At 39.8% G+C, this 15,215-nt stretch overlaps 1 protein-coding gene across 6 annotated transcripts in view; it reads right to left on the bottom strand.

Annotated features, from left to right (window-relative positions):
* PHLDB2 (pleckstrin homology like domain family B member 2) overlaps window positions 1-15,215 on the bottom strand; it is a 333,291-nt gene that overhangs the window by 10,778 nt on the left and 307,298 nt on the right. For all 6 annotated transcript variants that reach the window (XM_049875765.1, XM_049875785.1, XM_049875770.1 and 3 more), the window contains 3 exons: window positions 10,527-10,617; window positions 9,424-9,570; window positions 7,320-7,539 (listed from right to left, as the gene is read on the bottom strand). In XM_049875765.1, coding sequence (XP_049731722.1) covers window positions 7,320-7,539; window positions 9,424-9,570; window positions 10,527-10,617 — 458 coding nt within the window. The remainder of the gene's footprint in view (window positions 1-7,319; window positions 7,540-9,423; window positions 9,571-10,526; window positions 10,618-15,215) is intronic.

Genomic DNA, 15,215 nt, shown 5'->3' with positions numbered 1-15,215 from the left:
GAGGGTCCTGGACAGAGTGAGAGAAAAATGTAGAACAAAATTCAAATTCACACACAAACACACACAACCTAGACTTGCTGGTCTGACAGAGGCTGGAGAAACCCCAAAAGTATGGCCTCTGGTCACCCATTTAACTTAGTACTCACCCTTCAGCCAAAGATTAGACGGGTCTATAGGGTAAATATGAGTCGGAATCGACTCGACAGCACTGGGTTATAGGGTAAATGGAAACTCTGGTGGTGTAGTGGTTGAGTTCATCTCCTAACCAAAAGGTCAGCAGTTCAAATCTACCAGCTTCTCCTTGGAAACCCTATGGGGCAGTTCTACTCCGTCCTATAGGGTCACGATGAGTCATAATTGACTCGATGGCAACGGGGTTTACAGGGCAAACAATAACACACGTGAGGAATGTGTATCAGAGTTCAATTACGTGTATGAGACTAAATGGACGTGCCAGCCCAAAAGCAAAGAAAAGAAAGCAGGAAGGAGTAGAAAAACTGGACGAATGGAAACAGAGAATCTGCAGTAGAGATGGGGAGTGTATTGACACATGGCATGGTCAGCAACTGACAACACAGAAAAATTTGTGTATTAACTGTTTAATGAGAAAATAATTTGCACTGTAAACTTCCAGCTAAATAAAAATAAAAGAAAAAAAATTTTGTAACTTAAACTCTGCAAGGGTGTCACTTTTAGGACTAAGGTGCACCTGACCCATGCCATGGTATTTTCAATCACCTCTTAAGCATGTGAAAGCTGGACAATGAATAAAGAAGACCGAAGAAGAATTGACACCTTTGAATTACGGCATTGGCGAAGAACAAATAAATTTATCTTGGAAGTACATCCAGAGTGCTCCTTGAAGGTAAAGATGGAGAGACTTGGTCTCACGTACTTGCACATGTTATCGGGACGGACCAGCTCCTGGAGAAGGACATCATGCTTGGTAAAGTAAAGGGTCAGCAAAAAAGAGGAAAACCCTCAACGAGATGGACTGACGCAGTGGCTGCAACAATGGGCTCAAGCATAGCAACAATTGTGAGGATGGGGCAGGACTCGTAAGTGTTTCATTCTGTTGTACACGGGGTCAGCATGAGTCAGAACCGACTCAACAAGCACGTAACAATGACAACAGAGGATCTTAATACGTGTGAGTGGACTAAAGAATTTAAAAGGCCTGGATGGGAACGCAGAGAATGAGACTCTATCATCCGCCAACTGGTGGAAATAGAAATAAGAAAGCTCCTTTTGAAGGCAATTTGGTAAAATTAACGTAATTCACAATGCACAAATCCTCTTAGTATGAGATATACACGCCGTGTGCAAAGGCACGAGGATTTCTGCTTGTTGCAGAACAAAGCTGAGGGAGATCTGCTTGAGCTTTAACAGGCGAATGATTCAATTACAGACCTGCCGTACAGTGGGATTACACAGCCACGGAAGAGAATGCGGCAGATCTATACACGCTTATAAGGAAAAAAAAAAAATCTTGAAATCCTATTACGTAAAAAAAAGGAGTCAACAGGGTGAATCATTTAGTCACAAGTCTATAAAGGCAAAAACGAATCTGTATACATGCTCAAACATCTATAAAATCCAAAGGCATATTTCAGACTTAACAGTGGGAGAAGTCAGAACTTTCGTCACAGGACAGAAACTTACTTTTCTTTACAGACCTTTGTTGTATTGTAAATTTTTTATGAAGTGAATATTCCCTTTTTCCCCAGTAACAACAATAAAAAGATAGTCTGAAAAATAAAGGCCCTGCGAAGTTCATCAGAAAATAAACTTGCTTAAATCTATCTAACCAACCATTTCCCTAACTTATATTTTTGTGTACTTATTTTCTCTTCCTTGGGAAATTCTGTTTTAATTAATATCATACTCAGTGGGTTTCACACAGTTGCTGTGAAAGACAGCATCAATGTATCCCTCAAACATTTGCTTGAAAGGATTCTGCAATAATTCATGGGAACATGAAAACACTGTTTTTCCAATAGGAGTATGTTGATGGAAAATAAAATCTAGAGAGAACTGAGTAAATCATGTCAATGTTTCAAGCAGGCAAGAAACTGGAGAAGAAAATTTTTGCTTATATGGCACTTCATACATATATGACAAAAAACTCCACAAAACAATTCCCACAACCACGTAGTCAGATAAGAGAATCAATAATCTATTGTAAATGGATCCAATAATGTTATTTATTCTACGGAAACAGCATTATCACGTCAATGCACAGACATGTAAATTCTATGACTCAGTTTTATTTAGTGACTCTTCTAAAGTGACCCAGGTAATATGCAGCGAGGCCAGGAACACAGCTAAGAGTCATGAGTGTACAGAGACCTAGGACTCCAGCTACCAGCACTCACACTTCACACATCTGCATGGCCATCTGCCCCACTGACAAGCTGAAGGGGTGTGAAACTTATGCAGCCTAAACTACAACTGGATGACTGCCTGTGGGCTACTTTGCTCCTATGATTGTGGTGGCTTAGGAAAGGCTGGGGTTGAAGGTAGCAGAAGCAGACAAAACTGATGGCTGTAGCAGAGCCAAACAGGCAGCGTCTGTCAAACTCGGTCTCACTGGTCAGTTAAAAAAAAGCGTAGGTAAATATTAAAAAGCTGAATTTACATTTGTTTTAATAAGATATAATGTGTGTTTTATGCATTGGGGTCCTGGATAATCTTTCATACACCAAAAAGGTTTTTTGGTATTTTAAAACACTGACAACAAGTCACTGAGAAGTTTAAACTTGTAAAAACACATTTGCATGGGTCAGGCAAAGCAGAGGTTTGGAGAAGGCAGCCAGGGCACTCACCTAGGCTGATGGGTGAAAGAAGAAAATAAGGCTGACAGAGAAGAGGACAAGGGCAAAAGAGTCAAGCTGTGTTGTCTGAAGTTATTTAAAAACTTTATTTTTGGAAAATTCTGGGGGAAGGTTGTCTGTGGAGACTAGCACAGAGCAACACTTCATTTCTACTCTTTGCAGACACTATATTGGCATTTGCCTATTAAACTAACTGGAAAGAGCATCTCTGAATTTTTATAAAATCCAAAGTCAAAACTGAAGACGCAAAACAGGGGACCAACGAGGGGTAGGCCATTCGGTTCAGGCCAGTAGCTACTATGGTAACTGGAACCTCACCCAGAGAACACTTGAAGGAAAGGCATAATTCTAGGGGAATCTGCCAGAGAGTACACGATAGAATTTTGCAAGACCAATGACTTCTTCATTACAAGTATCTTTCTTCAGCCTCATAAACGACGACTATACACGTGGACCGTGCCATATAGAACACACATGCATCAAATCAACTATATCTGTCTTAATTATCTAGTGCTGCTATAACTGAAATACCACAAGTAGATGGCTTTAACAAAGAGAAATTTATTCTCTCACTGGTCTAGGAGGCTAGAAGTCTGAATTCAGGGTGCCAGCTCTAAGGGAAGGCTTTCTCTGTCGGCTCTGGTGGAAGGTCCTTGTCATCAATCTTCCCCTGGTCTAGGAGCTTCTCAGCACAGGGACCCCAGGTCCAAAGGATGCGCTATTCTCCTGGCTGTTGTTTCTTAGTGGTATGAGGTTCCCTTGTCTCTCTGCTTACTTTTCTTTTATATCTCAAAAGAGATTGGCTTAAGACACAACCTAATCTTGTAGATTCAGTCTTATCAAAATAACTGCTACTAATCCCATCTCTTTAACATCACAGAGACAGGATTTACAACACACAGGAAAATCACATCAGATGACACAATGGTGGGCAATCACACAATACTGGGAATCACAGCCTAGCCAAGCTGACAGGTATTTTGGGGGGACACAATTCAATAAATCCATGAATTGGATGAGGAAAGAGATGATGGAAAAGCTCGATATCATCAGTCAGAACAAGACCAGGGGCTGGCTGCAGAACAGACCATCAATGGCTCCTAAGAAAGTTCAAAGTGAAGCTGAAAAAAATTAGAGCAAGTCCACGAGAGCCAAAGTACAACCCTGAGTACATCCCACCTGAATTTAAAGACCATCTCAAGAATAGATTTGACACACTGAACACTAACGACCAAAGAAGACCAGAGGAGTTGTGGGATGACATCAAAGACATCATACATGAAGAAAGCAAAAGGTCATAAGAAAGAAAAGACCAAAATGAATGTCAGAAAAGACTCTGAAACTTGCTCTTGAACACAGAGTAGCTAACGCAAAAGGAAGAAATGATCATGTAAAAGAGCTGAATAGAAGATTTCAAAGAGTGGCTCGAGAAGACAAAGTATTGTAATGGAAAGTGCTAAGACCTGGAGTTAGAAAACCAAACAAGAAGAACATGCTAGGAATTTCTCAAGCTGCAAAGACTGAAGAAAAAATTCAAGCCTCAAGCTGCAATATTGAAGGATTCCATGGGGAAAATAATGAAGGACACAGGAAGCATCAAAAGAAGATGAAAGGAATACAGAGTCACTATACCAAAAAGAATTGGTCGGACATTCAACCATTTTAGGAGGTAGCACATGATCAAGAACTGATGGTGCTAAAGGAGAGGTCCAAGCTGCACTGAAGGCATTGGTGTAAAACAAGGATCCAGGAGTTGACGGAATATCAATTGAGATGTTTCCACAAAGGGATGCAGCGCTGGACGTGCTCATTCGTCTATGCCAAGGAATTTGGAAGACAGGTGCCTGGACAACTGACTGGAACAGATCCGTATTTATGACTATTCCAAAAAAGGTGATCCAACCGAATGTGGAAATTATTGAACAGTATTGTTAGTATCACACACACCAGTAAAATTTTGCTGAAGATCTTTCAAAATCATCTGCAGCAGTACATCGGCAGGTAACTGCCAGAAATTCAAGCTGGATTTAGAAGAGGACATGGAACAAGGGTTGTCATTGTTGGTATCAGATTGATCCTGGCTGAAAGCAGAGAATACCAGAAAGATGCTCTCCTGTATTTTATTGACTATGCAAAGGCATTCAACTGTGTGGATCATAACAAATGAAGGATAACATCACAAAGAATGGGAATTCCAGAACACTTAATTGTGCTCAAGAGGAACCTGTACATAGATCAAGAGGCAGTCATTCGAACAGAACAAGGGGATACTGCACGGTTTAAAGTCAGGAAGGGTGTGCGTCAGCATCCTATCCTTTCGCCATACTTACTCAATCTGTATGTTCAGTAAATAATCCAAGAAGCTGGACTATATGAAGAAGAATGGGCATCAGGATTGGAGGAAGACTCATTAATAACCTGCGTATGCAGGTGACACAACCTCGCTTGTGAAAGTGAAGAGGGCTCGAAGCACTTACTGAAGAAGATCAAAGACCACAGCCTTCAGTATGGATTACATCTCAACATAAAGAAAACAAAAACGCCTTCCAACTGGACCCATGAGCAACATCATGGTAAATAAAGAAATGATTGAAGTTGTCAAGGATATCATTTTACCTGGATCTACAATCAACACTCCTGGAAGCAGCTGTCAAGAAATCAAAGGATGCATTGCATGGGCCAAATCTGCTGCAAAAGACCTCTTTAAAGTGTTAAAAAGCAAAGATGTCACCTTGAAGACTAAAGTGCGCCTGACCCAAGCCATGATGTTTTCATTCGTCTCATATGCATGTGAAAGCTGAACAAAGAATAAGGAAGGCCAAAGAACTGACGCCTTTGAATTGTGGTGTTGGTGAAGAATATTGAATACACCACAGACTGCCAAAAAGTGAACAAATCTCTCTTGGAAGGAGTACAACCAGAATGCTCGTTAAAAGCAAGGATGGCTAGACTTCATCTCACAGACTTTGGACATATTATCAGGAGAGACCAATCCTTGGAGAAGAATATCATGCTTGGTAAAGTAAAGGGTCACTGAAAAAGAGGAGAACCCTCAACAAAATGGATTGACACGGTGGCTGCAACGATGGGCTCAAGCATAACAAAGATCATGGGGATGGCAAAGGACCAGGCAGTGTTTTGTTCTGTTGTATATAGTGTTGCTATGAGTTGGAACCAACTTGGCAGCACGTAACATCAACAACATGTCGTCTGACATGACCCTTTCCTCATTCCAGTTCTGGGGTGCCATAGCCAGTGCTTGCTTTCTTCCACATTGTTTCTTGGTTTCTCACACCTCTCTGCATAAACACAACCTGACCTCACAGGACATGTTAAATGATGGACTATTATTTTATATTTATTACATTCATACGCTTCATAACTTCTGGGATGGTATTGCTCTTCTTCAGGCGCTGAAAAGGCAGCTGAGCTATACTTGTGCTAAGAACAGACATGCTTCATCTGTGACTCAAGAATAAAACAGGAGACTTCTTGATAAGCAAGGTGCCCTGGCGGTGCGGTGGTTAAAGCTCTCAGCTGGTAACCGAGAGTTGGTGGTTTGAATCCAGCAGCCACTGCACAGGAGAAAGATGTGACAGTCGGCTTGCATAAAGATTACTGCCTTGGAAACCCTATTGGGCAGTTCTACTCTGTCCTATAGGGTAGCTACGAGTCAGTCGACTTGAAGGCAATGGGTCTTGATAAGTACAACAGATATGCTAGTATTTTGTGTTTTTAGAAGACCAAGTACAGTATGTTTCTCAGAATCCATCATTTAAAGAATCCAAAAATATTTCAGTCACTCAGTAAGTACATATTTACTAGTTTACTGATGAGCTTTACTCTGTGTTTAAAAGAGCATTCCAGTTTATAAGCTGTAGTTGAATGACTGTCAGCCAAGGCCACGTGACTGTGACTTAAGTACGGCATATGGCCGTGAATAAATAAATAAATTAAACAAAGATGTTTTTTCTGGCCTTGTGGTCTAAAGGAAACCCTGGTGGCGTTAAGTACTACGGCTACTAACCAAGTGGTTGGCAGTTCGAATCTGCCCAGCACTTCTTGGAAACTATGGGGCAGTTCTACTCTGTCCTATAAGGTTGTTATGAGTGGGAATTGACTTGATGGCAGTGGGTTTGGTTTTTTTTGGTTGTGGTTTAAAAGGAATATTTTGATCTAAAACACAAAGTCTATTCAATGTTTATTTGGACCTGGGTTTATTTCAGAACTAAAAAAAAATAATAGAACTAGAATAGACTAATTTGTACTTTTGAAAGTAACACAATTTGTATTTCCAGAAAGGAAATTCATATCATGTAGACTATATAAACTGAATAAAAAATAACATGTATCTGCAAAGCTAATATTATCATTAATTCTGTTATTCTACCCATTTATTTATTTTCACTGGATTTCAATTGCTTTTACTCCTGAGCAGAGGGTTCCTGATTTGAATACGTCATTTAAAACGTTTTAACCACCCACCTGCATAATAAGAGAACGTGCGCTTGTTCCGATCAAAAACAAACCAGCGTTTCTTCCAAGTTTTAATTTTCCCACCCATTTTGATGAGGTATCCTCTACAGGTCTTCTCTGTGATTGATACATGGTAACAGGTATCGATGTTGTGGCCAGCAGTCTCCACATGGCTTCGCAAATCAAAGTCTTCCTTCCGAACAGGCAGGTATCGTGTCAAAGGACGTGCCTGGAAGTACAAAACCCAGTCCATCTATAACTAATTATTTGTTGTGTTTTAGGTCACAGATGTTTAAAAGCTGAAATTAACTAAAAAGTCTAAGCTTTAAAATGCCCATGTGATTATAAATTTAAGATTTTTAAAAAATTAAAAAACAAAACAAAAAAAAGCACTTATCATTGGGAGACTAAATAAAGTGGATGGTATTTTGAGAAGGACGATACAATGAGGCGGAAAAGAATAAGTGGATAAACTCAGGCCGATCAATTCTACTCCTTGAGAAGGGCAGCTGAGGAAATGGAAAAAACAGCATTTATCTTAGCTTTAACAGAGGCACGTGGCACTTAACAAACCCAGGGAAATGAAGCATGAAGTTATCTGGGCTGTTTCCTACGGGTGAGGACTCTGCCCTTATAAAGTTCCCAGGGCTCCTCCCTGCCACAACTTACCAGAATAATTCTCCTTAAGTAATCTCAGGCATGATGGGACTGATTCAATATTATTTCATAAGTACAGCCCGCACCAGGCTCACCCAAAGCTGTATACATTGGCTGACATACACTTTCTTACATAAACTGTCGCCAAAGGTGCATGTTTTGAAGGGTGAAGCTAAAGTAAGTAAGAAGCAGGATGAAAGATGGCCTTAAAGGACCACCCGGGACCAGAAGCTACAGGGAAGCATTTCCACATCTTTTATTTTCCTAAGAGCTGGGTCAAAGTTCATCTAATCCAGGGGAACACACCACCCTGGGTAACATTTGGTATTTTATTTTGCACACACCACCCTGGGTAACATTTCTAAAATGGTATTTTATTTTACCCCATTAAATAACGCGACCCCTCCCCCGCCAGGGAAAACTACCGAATGGTATACTTAGGAGCCAAATGTATTAATCAGAAATAAAATAGAATTCCGTTTTTTTTTTGCTTCAGATACTGAACAGGCATGGATGACCTTCACTGCTAATCAGAGACTGGCAGAGGCCTGGCATAACGAAATAAAATGAACAAGTTTCATTTTCTATCTTTCCTTCAATATTTCACCTGTGATTCTGTGGCCCTTTGGCTGTAGACAGATGGCACGGGGTTACTGATCAATCAGTGTACGTAAGGCCTTAAGGACAGGCCTTAACTACTGGTCCACTAACAAACTCGGCAACTCTAAAGAATGAAGGAAATGATACCCTTCATCTTTAAGTTTCATAAAGTTTGGTAAAACTGATTTGAGATTTAAATTACATGGTACTTCATTAAACTTTTAGTTCCTCAGAAAATATACACTATATAAGCTGCTTTTTTTTTTTTTTAGTGACAAGCACAGTGGCCCAAACCCTACAATGACCAAGATACCAAGCTAAATAAAATGGTTGATCTCCCTGAATTTTGCTTATGTTCAATAACCTTATGAATCTATTCTGTGAACATGTGTGAAAAACACAGTGACTAGATAATAAAACACAAGAAACCAACCTTGGGTAAAACAACGCTGCTCTGGAATGATTCCTTCTTAAAAAAATGGCTTAACAGGACCTCTTTCTCTCTTCAACCAAAGGTTTTAGGCTGGGGCTTGTATTTGGATTATGTATTAAACAAGTGCATTTTGTGGGGGGAAAAAAAAAACTGCTAAAAAAAAATAGTCTTTTTAAGAGTATTCCAAAGAATGGGTGGAAGAAAAAGTACCTCTCAACAGAATGTTCTACATGTAACTAGACAAAAGCGTCTTTTGGGTAGCAGGCCTTTAGAGTTTTGAAATGAACACATACAACGTTGTTTGCACCCCAGCACCTCCTTAACCACTGAACGTCCACAGCTAACGCGCGGTGCAGAGCGGTCTCCTGTGGCCTGACCACAAGGTGGCAGCCTCCTCTTACCCATCCAGATTGACATACCAACCTGTGCCCTTTGTTTCTCCCTTATTTTTACTTCCTTTTCAATTAACTTCTGCCTCTGGCTGGTTTCTTCCTGCAGTCGTTTTTCCAGGAGTTCCCGGCGTCGTTTTTCTTCTTCCAGAGCTCGTTTTTTGGCTTCCATTTCCCGTTCCTAAGTACCATCATGCAGAGCAATGATTATTTTAAGACATACTAATTATCCTGAAATGAGTCCAGCTAATACCCAAAAAGACAATTCCCACTAGACAATTCTTGGCCCGTAGCCAAGGTTCTTACGACAAATAACCCAGCTAAAAAAGCTGTAACTACCACTTGAACAGCTTTCAAAATAATCATATACAAAATGCAACACTAGATTTAAAAAAATTTTTTTTTTTTTACTGGATTTAATGAACAATTAAATATTGGCTTCAAGGGAAAATCCAGCTAGTGATTATATATTGTTATTTCATATCTATAACCATAACTCTCCCATTTTCAAGAAAAGTGTTACAAATGGTCACCCAACATCAGTCATGAGATTTATCCTCTCTTTCGGCTCTGTCTTCTAACTGAAGGCCATGAGTCCTTCCAATTCCTGTTGTTGATTTGCAGCTTCCTGGCTGAAGGTCTCACAGGAAGCACGTGGGGGAGTCAGAAAAGAAAAGGAGGTGCCCTTTCAGGCAGGATGCAAAGGCATTTTGGGGGATTCCTGAGGAAGTTCGGATTCTGGCTACAAATAGGGTCACAATACCGGGGGATTTTTGGTATTACAATCATGCAGTTAAGACAAGCTGGCAAGAACGGCCGAATGCACAGACAATGACATTCCCACATTCCTTGGCAGGAACACAAAGTAGTAATCAAAGGAGAAGGTATAACAGAAAGCTCCCACTTCAGTTCTATGTCAACACATATAAAAAGGGTGGCAAAGTGTCCTGCGGTAAGGAGAACCTTCAGACACCATCGATCTAACACCAGGCTTTTCAGATGAGAAAACTGAGGCCCAGAAAGATTGAAAACCTATTCCAAGACCACTTGGAGACCTAAGGAGAGCTCCCTGATTTCAGCGCAGGGCTCTTTGTACCACCACATTGCAGACCTTGAACAGAAAGATAGGAAGCTTACCCTGGATTCAAGCAGGCGTGTCTTTTCTGCATGAGCCTGTTTCAAAAGTCTCTCCATTTCTTCTATTCTGGCAATATTTGAAGTGCTGGCACTGAATAAAACACAAAGGCCTTTCAAGAACACTGTTATAGATTGCTAAGTCACACACACACAGGTTGAAAATTGGTGCATGACAGACTCCCACCACATACAATCCAACAGTCATTGGTCTGATGAGTTCAGTCAACCCAACTCTGGAAACTGTAGAGGACAGTGACTTATCTCAGTTTAGGAGATAAAATATGGGGCAACCTAAATAATGCTGCTGTAAACCGCTATACTCAAATGAATGAACCAAAACCAAATCTTACCAAGTTTTTGAACTTAAAATGCTTCCTTCAAAGTCTAAACATCATGGTCTGCGGAAGACCTTCCTGTTAGTTTAACGATTCAGAGATGGTGGACTCAACAGGTCACCACCAAAGTTCTATGTAGATGACACCTAAGTTTGAAGTTTGGGAAATATGTACCACCAGGTGATTCTGGGTATGCTTTTATACATGTGGACATTTGTTTAATAAACAATTGATGCCAATTAAAAACTGACTTTTCCTATACGTGCGATGTGTGGCTGTGGGGCAGTTTTGTAAACACGCATTCACATGCCAATGAGAAAACCACATACAGGGATTCAAGAGCCTCGGAATAAATGCACCTTGGAAAAGACATCACAAAAAACAAGTGAGGAACAAAAATAAAAGGAGTGAAAGCTGCAAGAAGAGTTAGGGTAATTCAAAGAGAAAGAGAACTGGGAAATGTTACACACTAAACATACATTTTTACTTCTCACGTACATTTTATTAGGCTATTTTGGGAAGGCAGGAACACGGCCTAAGTCAAAATTCATTTACTCTGACGGATAGAACGCATGTTGTCCCTTATTCGTATACACTTGTATAGTCATTGTGGCACCTATCTCCATATTACACTCTGGAGGACAGGGGCTATCATGCCTGTATCCCCCATAGCCCAGAAGCCTGGTACATGGTGGGGATTCATGTTTATTACATAAATAGATTCACATAAAAATGCGAGATAAGCAAAGCCCTCTTGTTTACAGATTGTTATTAATATAGTCTTCCAATATTATATTTTTGATCAAATCAAACCCAGGATGGCTTAAATCTAGGGGTAAAGGCTTTTCTTTTGAAGAGATAATGATTGCAAAAACACAGGAATAACAGGGTTTATCTTAGAATCAGCTCTGCCGGCCCTGTCACAAAACGCGCCCATCTACAAGAACGACAGTCTTAGGAATACTGGATCCTTACAAGCTTAACAACTATACTGTACTTTGCAGGGTTTCCTTGGACCAATTTTTAAACAGGTGTTTTTTTTTTTTCTTCTCTTAAGAGAAGAATACAGAAACTTCTCATTATTTTCAATTAGTTGCTGGAGAAGGTACGAGAGGGTGAGTTTCGTTCTCCTCAGCCAACAAGAATTCAAGAAAAAAAATCTTTAATGTTTGTGCAGGAATTCTTATCCTCCCCCCGCCTTCCTTGAGAATACCCAACTTCATGGATGGAAAAGGGCCAAACCTCATCAGTCCCACAGATAAAGCCTGAGATAAACCTCAAGGCCATATAACAGCCCCAAACTTTACTTCTACCTCATGGAGTTGTCTGTGACATCAGTCATCTTAGGTCTACAGTTAATTTTATTTCTATTGTATGGAGTTGTCTGTGACATCAGACATCTGAGGTCTATAATTAACTTTTTTCTATTGTATGGAGTTCTCTGTGACATCAGACGTCTTAGGTCTACAATTAATTTGGAAACTATCGAAGTTTCATTAGATGAAACTTAGTGAGAAGAGACCTTAAAACTCACCAATATCCTCAGCCCAGTTTTTCCTTTAATTCTTTATACAACATCCCACTTTTCATCCAGCTTATGCTTGAACATCACTGGTGACAGGAATCTCACTGCGCCCATCCTTTCTTTGCTTGGGCACCACTGGCAGAATGTTGATACTTGCAGTGAATCAAAATCCATCTTTCTACAGCTTTCACTCACTGGTCTAAGAATGGCCCTGAAACTATATGAAACCAATCCAGATGAATTGGTTGAAAAAAACTTGGTTAAAACCAAATATTTTCAGTCCTTAGTTTTTCATATGTTCATAATTTTGGTACATTGGGGGGGGATTTTCAAACTTTTATCCATCTTTAAATATTTTTGTTCATTATTCATACTTTCTCAGGATGTCTTCTAATTTTATAACACTGTTGTTGTTAGTGCCGTCGAGTTGGTTCCTACTCGGAGCAACCCTGTGTACAACAGAGCAAAACACTGCCTGGTCCTGCACTGTCCTCACAATCATCGTTACACTTGATCCCATTGCTGCAGCCCCTGGGCCAATCCACTTTATTGAGGGTCTTCCTCTTTTCACGGACCATCTACTTTACCAAGCATGATGAGCTTCTCCAGGGATTGGTCCTTCCTGATAACATGTCCAAAGTATGTGAGACAAATCCTCTCCATCCTTGCTTCTAAGGAGCATTCAGGCCGTACTTTTTCCAAGACAGGTTTTTGTTCATTGCTTTGGCAGTCTATGGTATATTCAGTGTTCTTCGCCAATACCATAATTCAAAGGTGTCAATTCTTCTTTAGTCTTTCTTATTTATTATCCAGCTTTCTCATGCATATTGATTTTATAATATTCCCAATGTATTTTCTGTCAACTATGCCCAATCTGCTTTTTTTGTCAACGTTCCCATAGATATTAATTTTTAAAAAAACAAATTGCAGAAATTGCAGGTTGTCATTTACCACTTTAAGTCTTTATAGCTTTCAGTCACCTAAGGGCACCTATTTTGAACTATACTTCAGAAGTTACTTTATTTACTTCTAAAATTCTTTGTTAAAAAAATTAATTTTTATCCACATACTTGCTCCATGTAGCCACTTTTGCTATATTGATTTTAATATTTCCTTTACATTTAAGCCACTTTTATTCAACAAAACTCTTTGTGCTCTATGATATTATGTCATCACCAGCTGATACTTTTTTTTTTGCTGTCAGAACTGCATCTACAGTGAAAGCAAGTGAAACGTCAATAAGAATTTAGAGAGACGGTCTGACTGAGACTAGAAGGACCCCAGAGGTCATGGTCCCCAGACCTTCTGTTAGCCCAAGACAGGAACCATTCCCAAAGCCAACTCTTCAGACAGCAATTGGACTGGACTGTAAGATACAAAATGATACTGGTGAAGAACGAGCTTCTTGGATCAAGCAGACACATGAGACTATGCTGGCATCTCCTGTCTGGAGGCGAGTTGAGAAGGCAGATGGGGACAGAAGCTGGCCAAGTGGACATGAAAATAGAGAATGGAGGGAAGAAGTGGCCTGTCTTATTAGGGGGAGAGCAACTAGATGTATATAGCAAGGTGTATATAAATTTTTGTATCAGAGACTGGATGTGTAAACTATCACTTAAAGCAAAATAAAATAATAAAAAAAAAGAATTTAGGGAGAGGTATTTAGGCTTGTCAACATCATGGCATGCGAAGATGTCAACAGATGAAATGCCACTGGGCCTAGCACCTCCGACGTAGGGGGAGTCTGAGGTCACTGAAGATAAGCTTAATAATGCATTGCCTGTAGCACATAACAGTTAACATTATTTTCTCAAGTCTGTCCAAATCAAAGGAGAAGTCATCCTTCCGCCATTGCTTCAACGTCAGGGCCTTCTTCAAAAGGCAGGTCTGATCTCGTATGTGATAGCTGTAAGAATTCTGATGGTACTGAGAGATTGTTTATTAATGCTATAAAGACACCTAATTTTTCTACTTAACTCATGTTCTTCCTATTTTATCAACTGAACATTTCTTTTATACCTAAGCCACTTTGGTAAAACTAAATTCATAAAGGAAAACAAAACTTTTCATCAAGGGTAAGGGAATCTAAATAGCAGATTTCAGGTCTTCACTGCTAAGTAACATTCTCTTTCAGCAAAATTTGAATTCGTGATGGAAAACACCATTTTTTAAATCAATCTTGTTCTAGACAGTTCAATTTGAGGCAAAGGCAAACAGAAAGGAAAAATGAAAAATAAAGAACATTTTCATGTAAGAAATAAGCAAAAAATCCCAAAAGATGACACGAAGCAAAACAAAATTCTCCATGGACACATAAACTTTGTCCAAAATTGCCTTCAGTGTACCAAGATTATCACTAGTGGAAAAACCAGTGGCCTAGAATGTTTATTTTTAATTAATCTGCTCTGCTCTTGAGTTTTTCCCCCCCCCAGCTCAAGCAGATTATTTACTACTTATGAAATTAATCTTTCTTTACTCCATAGTTCTTTGTCTATGAACCGTCTCCTTCCTAACACTTTCTCAATCATTTTTCAAATAGTCTGGCATCTGGTCCTTTCAGCAGATGGCTGTAACCTCTGAAATCACTCTGGTTTGCTATAACTTCTGAAAAGAACTCCCTAGAATAAAATGCATACACTGGTTTTGACTATGATAGAAAGCAGAATACAACCTTCTGCCTAAAATGAAGTAATTAGAAGCACCTGAAATTCTACTTAGAGTACCTCTTAAAATCAGGTTTGGCCATGGTTTGCCCCACTCCATATCCCCTGCCCCCTCTCCTCACCCTCTGCTGATATTAAAGCTATAATGAAAAATCAACGTCCTTAA

The sequence above is a fragment of the Elephas maximus genome, chromosome 1, assembly GCF_024166365.1.
Source record: "Elephas maximus indicus isolate mEleMax1 chromosome 1, mEleMax1 primary haplotype, whole genome shotgun sequence".
Classification (NCBI taxonomy): domain Eukaryota; kingdom Metazoa; phylum Chordata; class Mammalia; order Proboscidea; family Elephantidae; genus Elephas; species Elephas maximus.
This window is presented reverse-complemented; position numbering and strand designations above follow the sequence as displayed.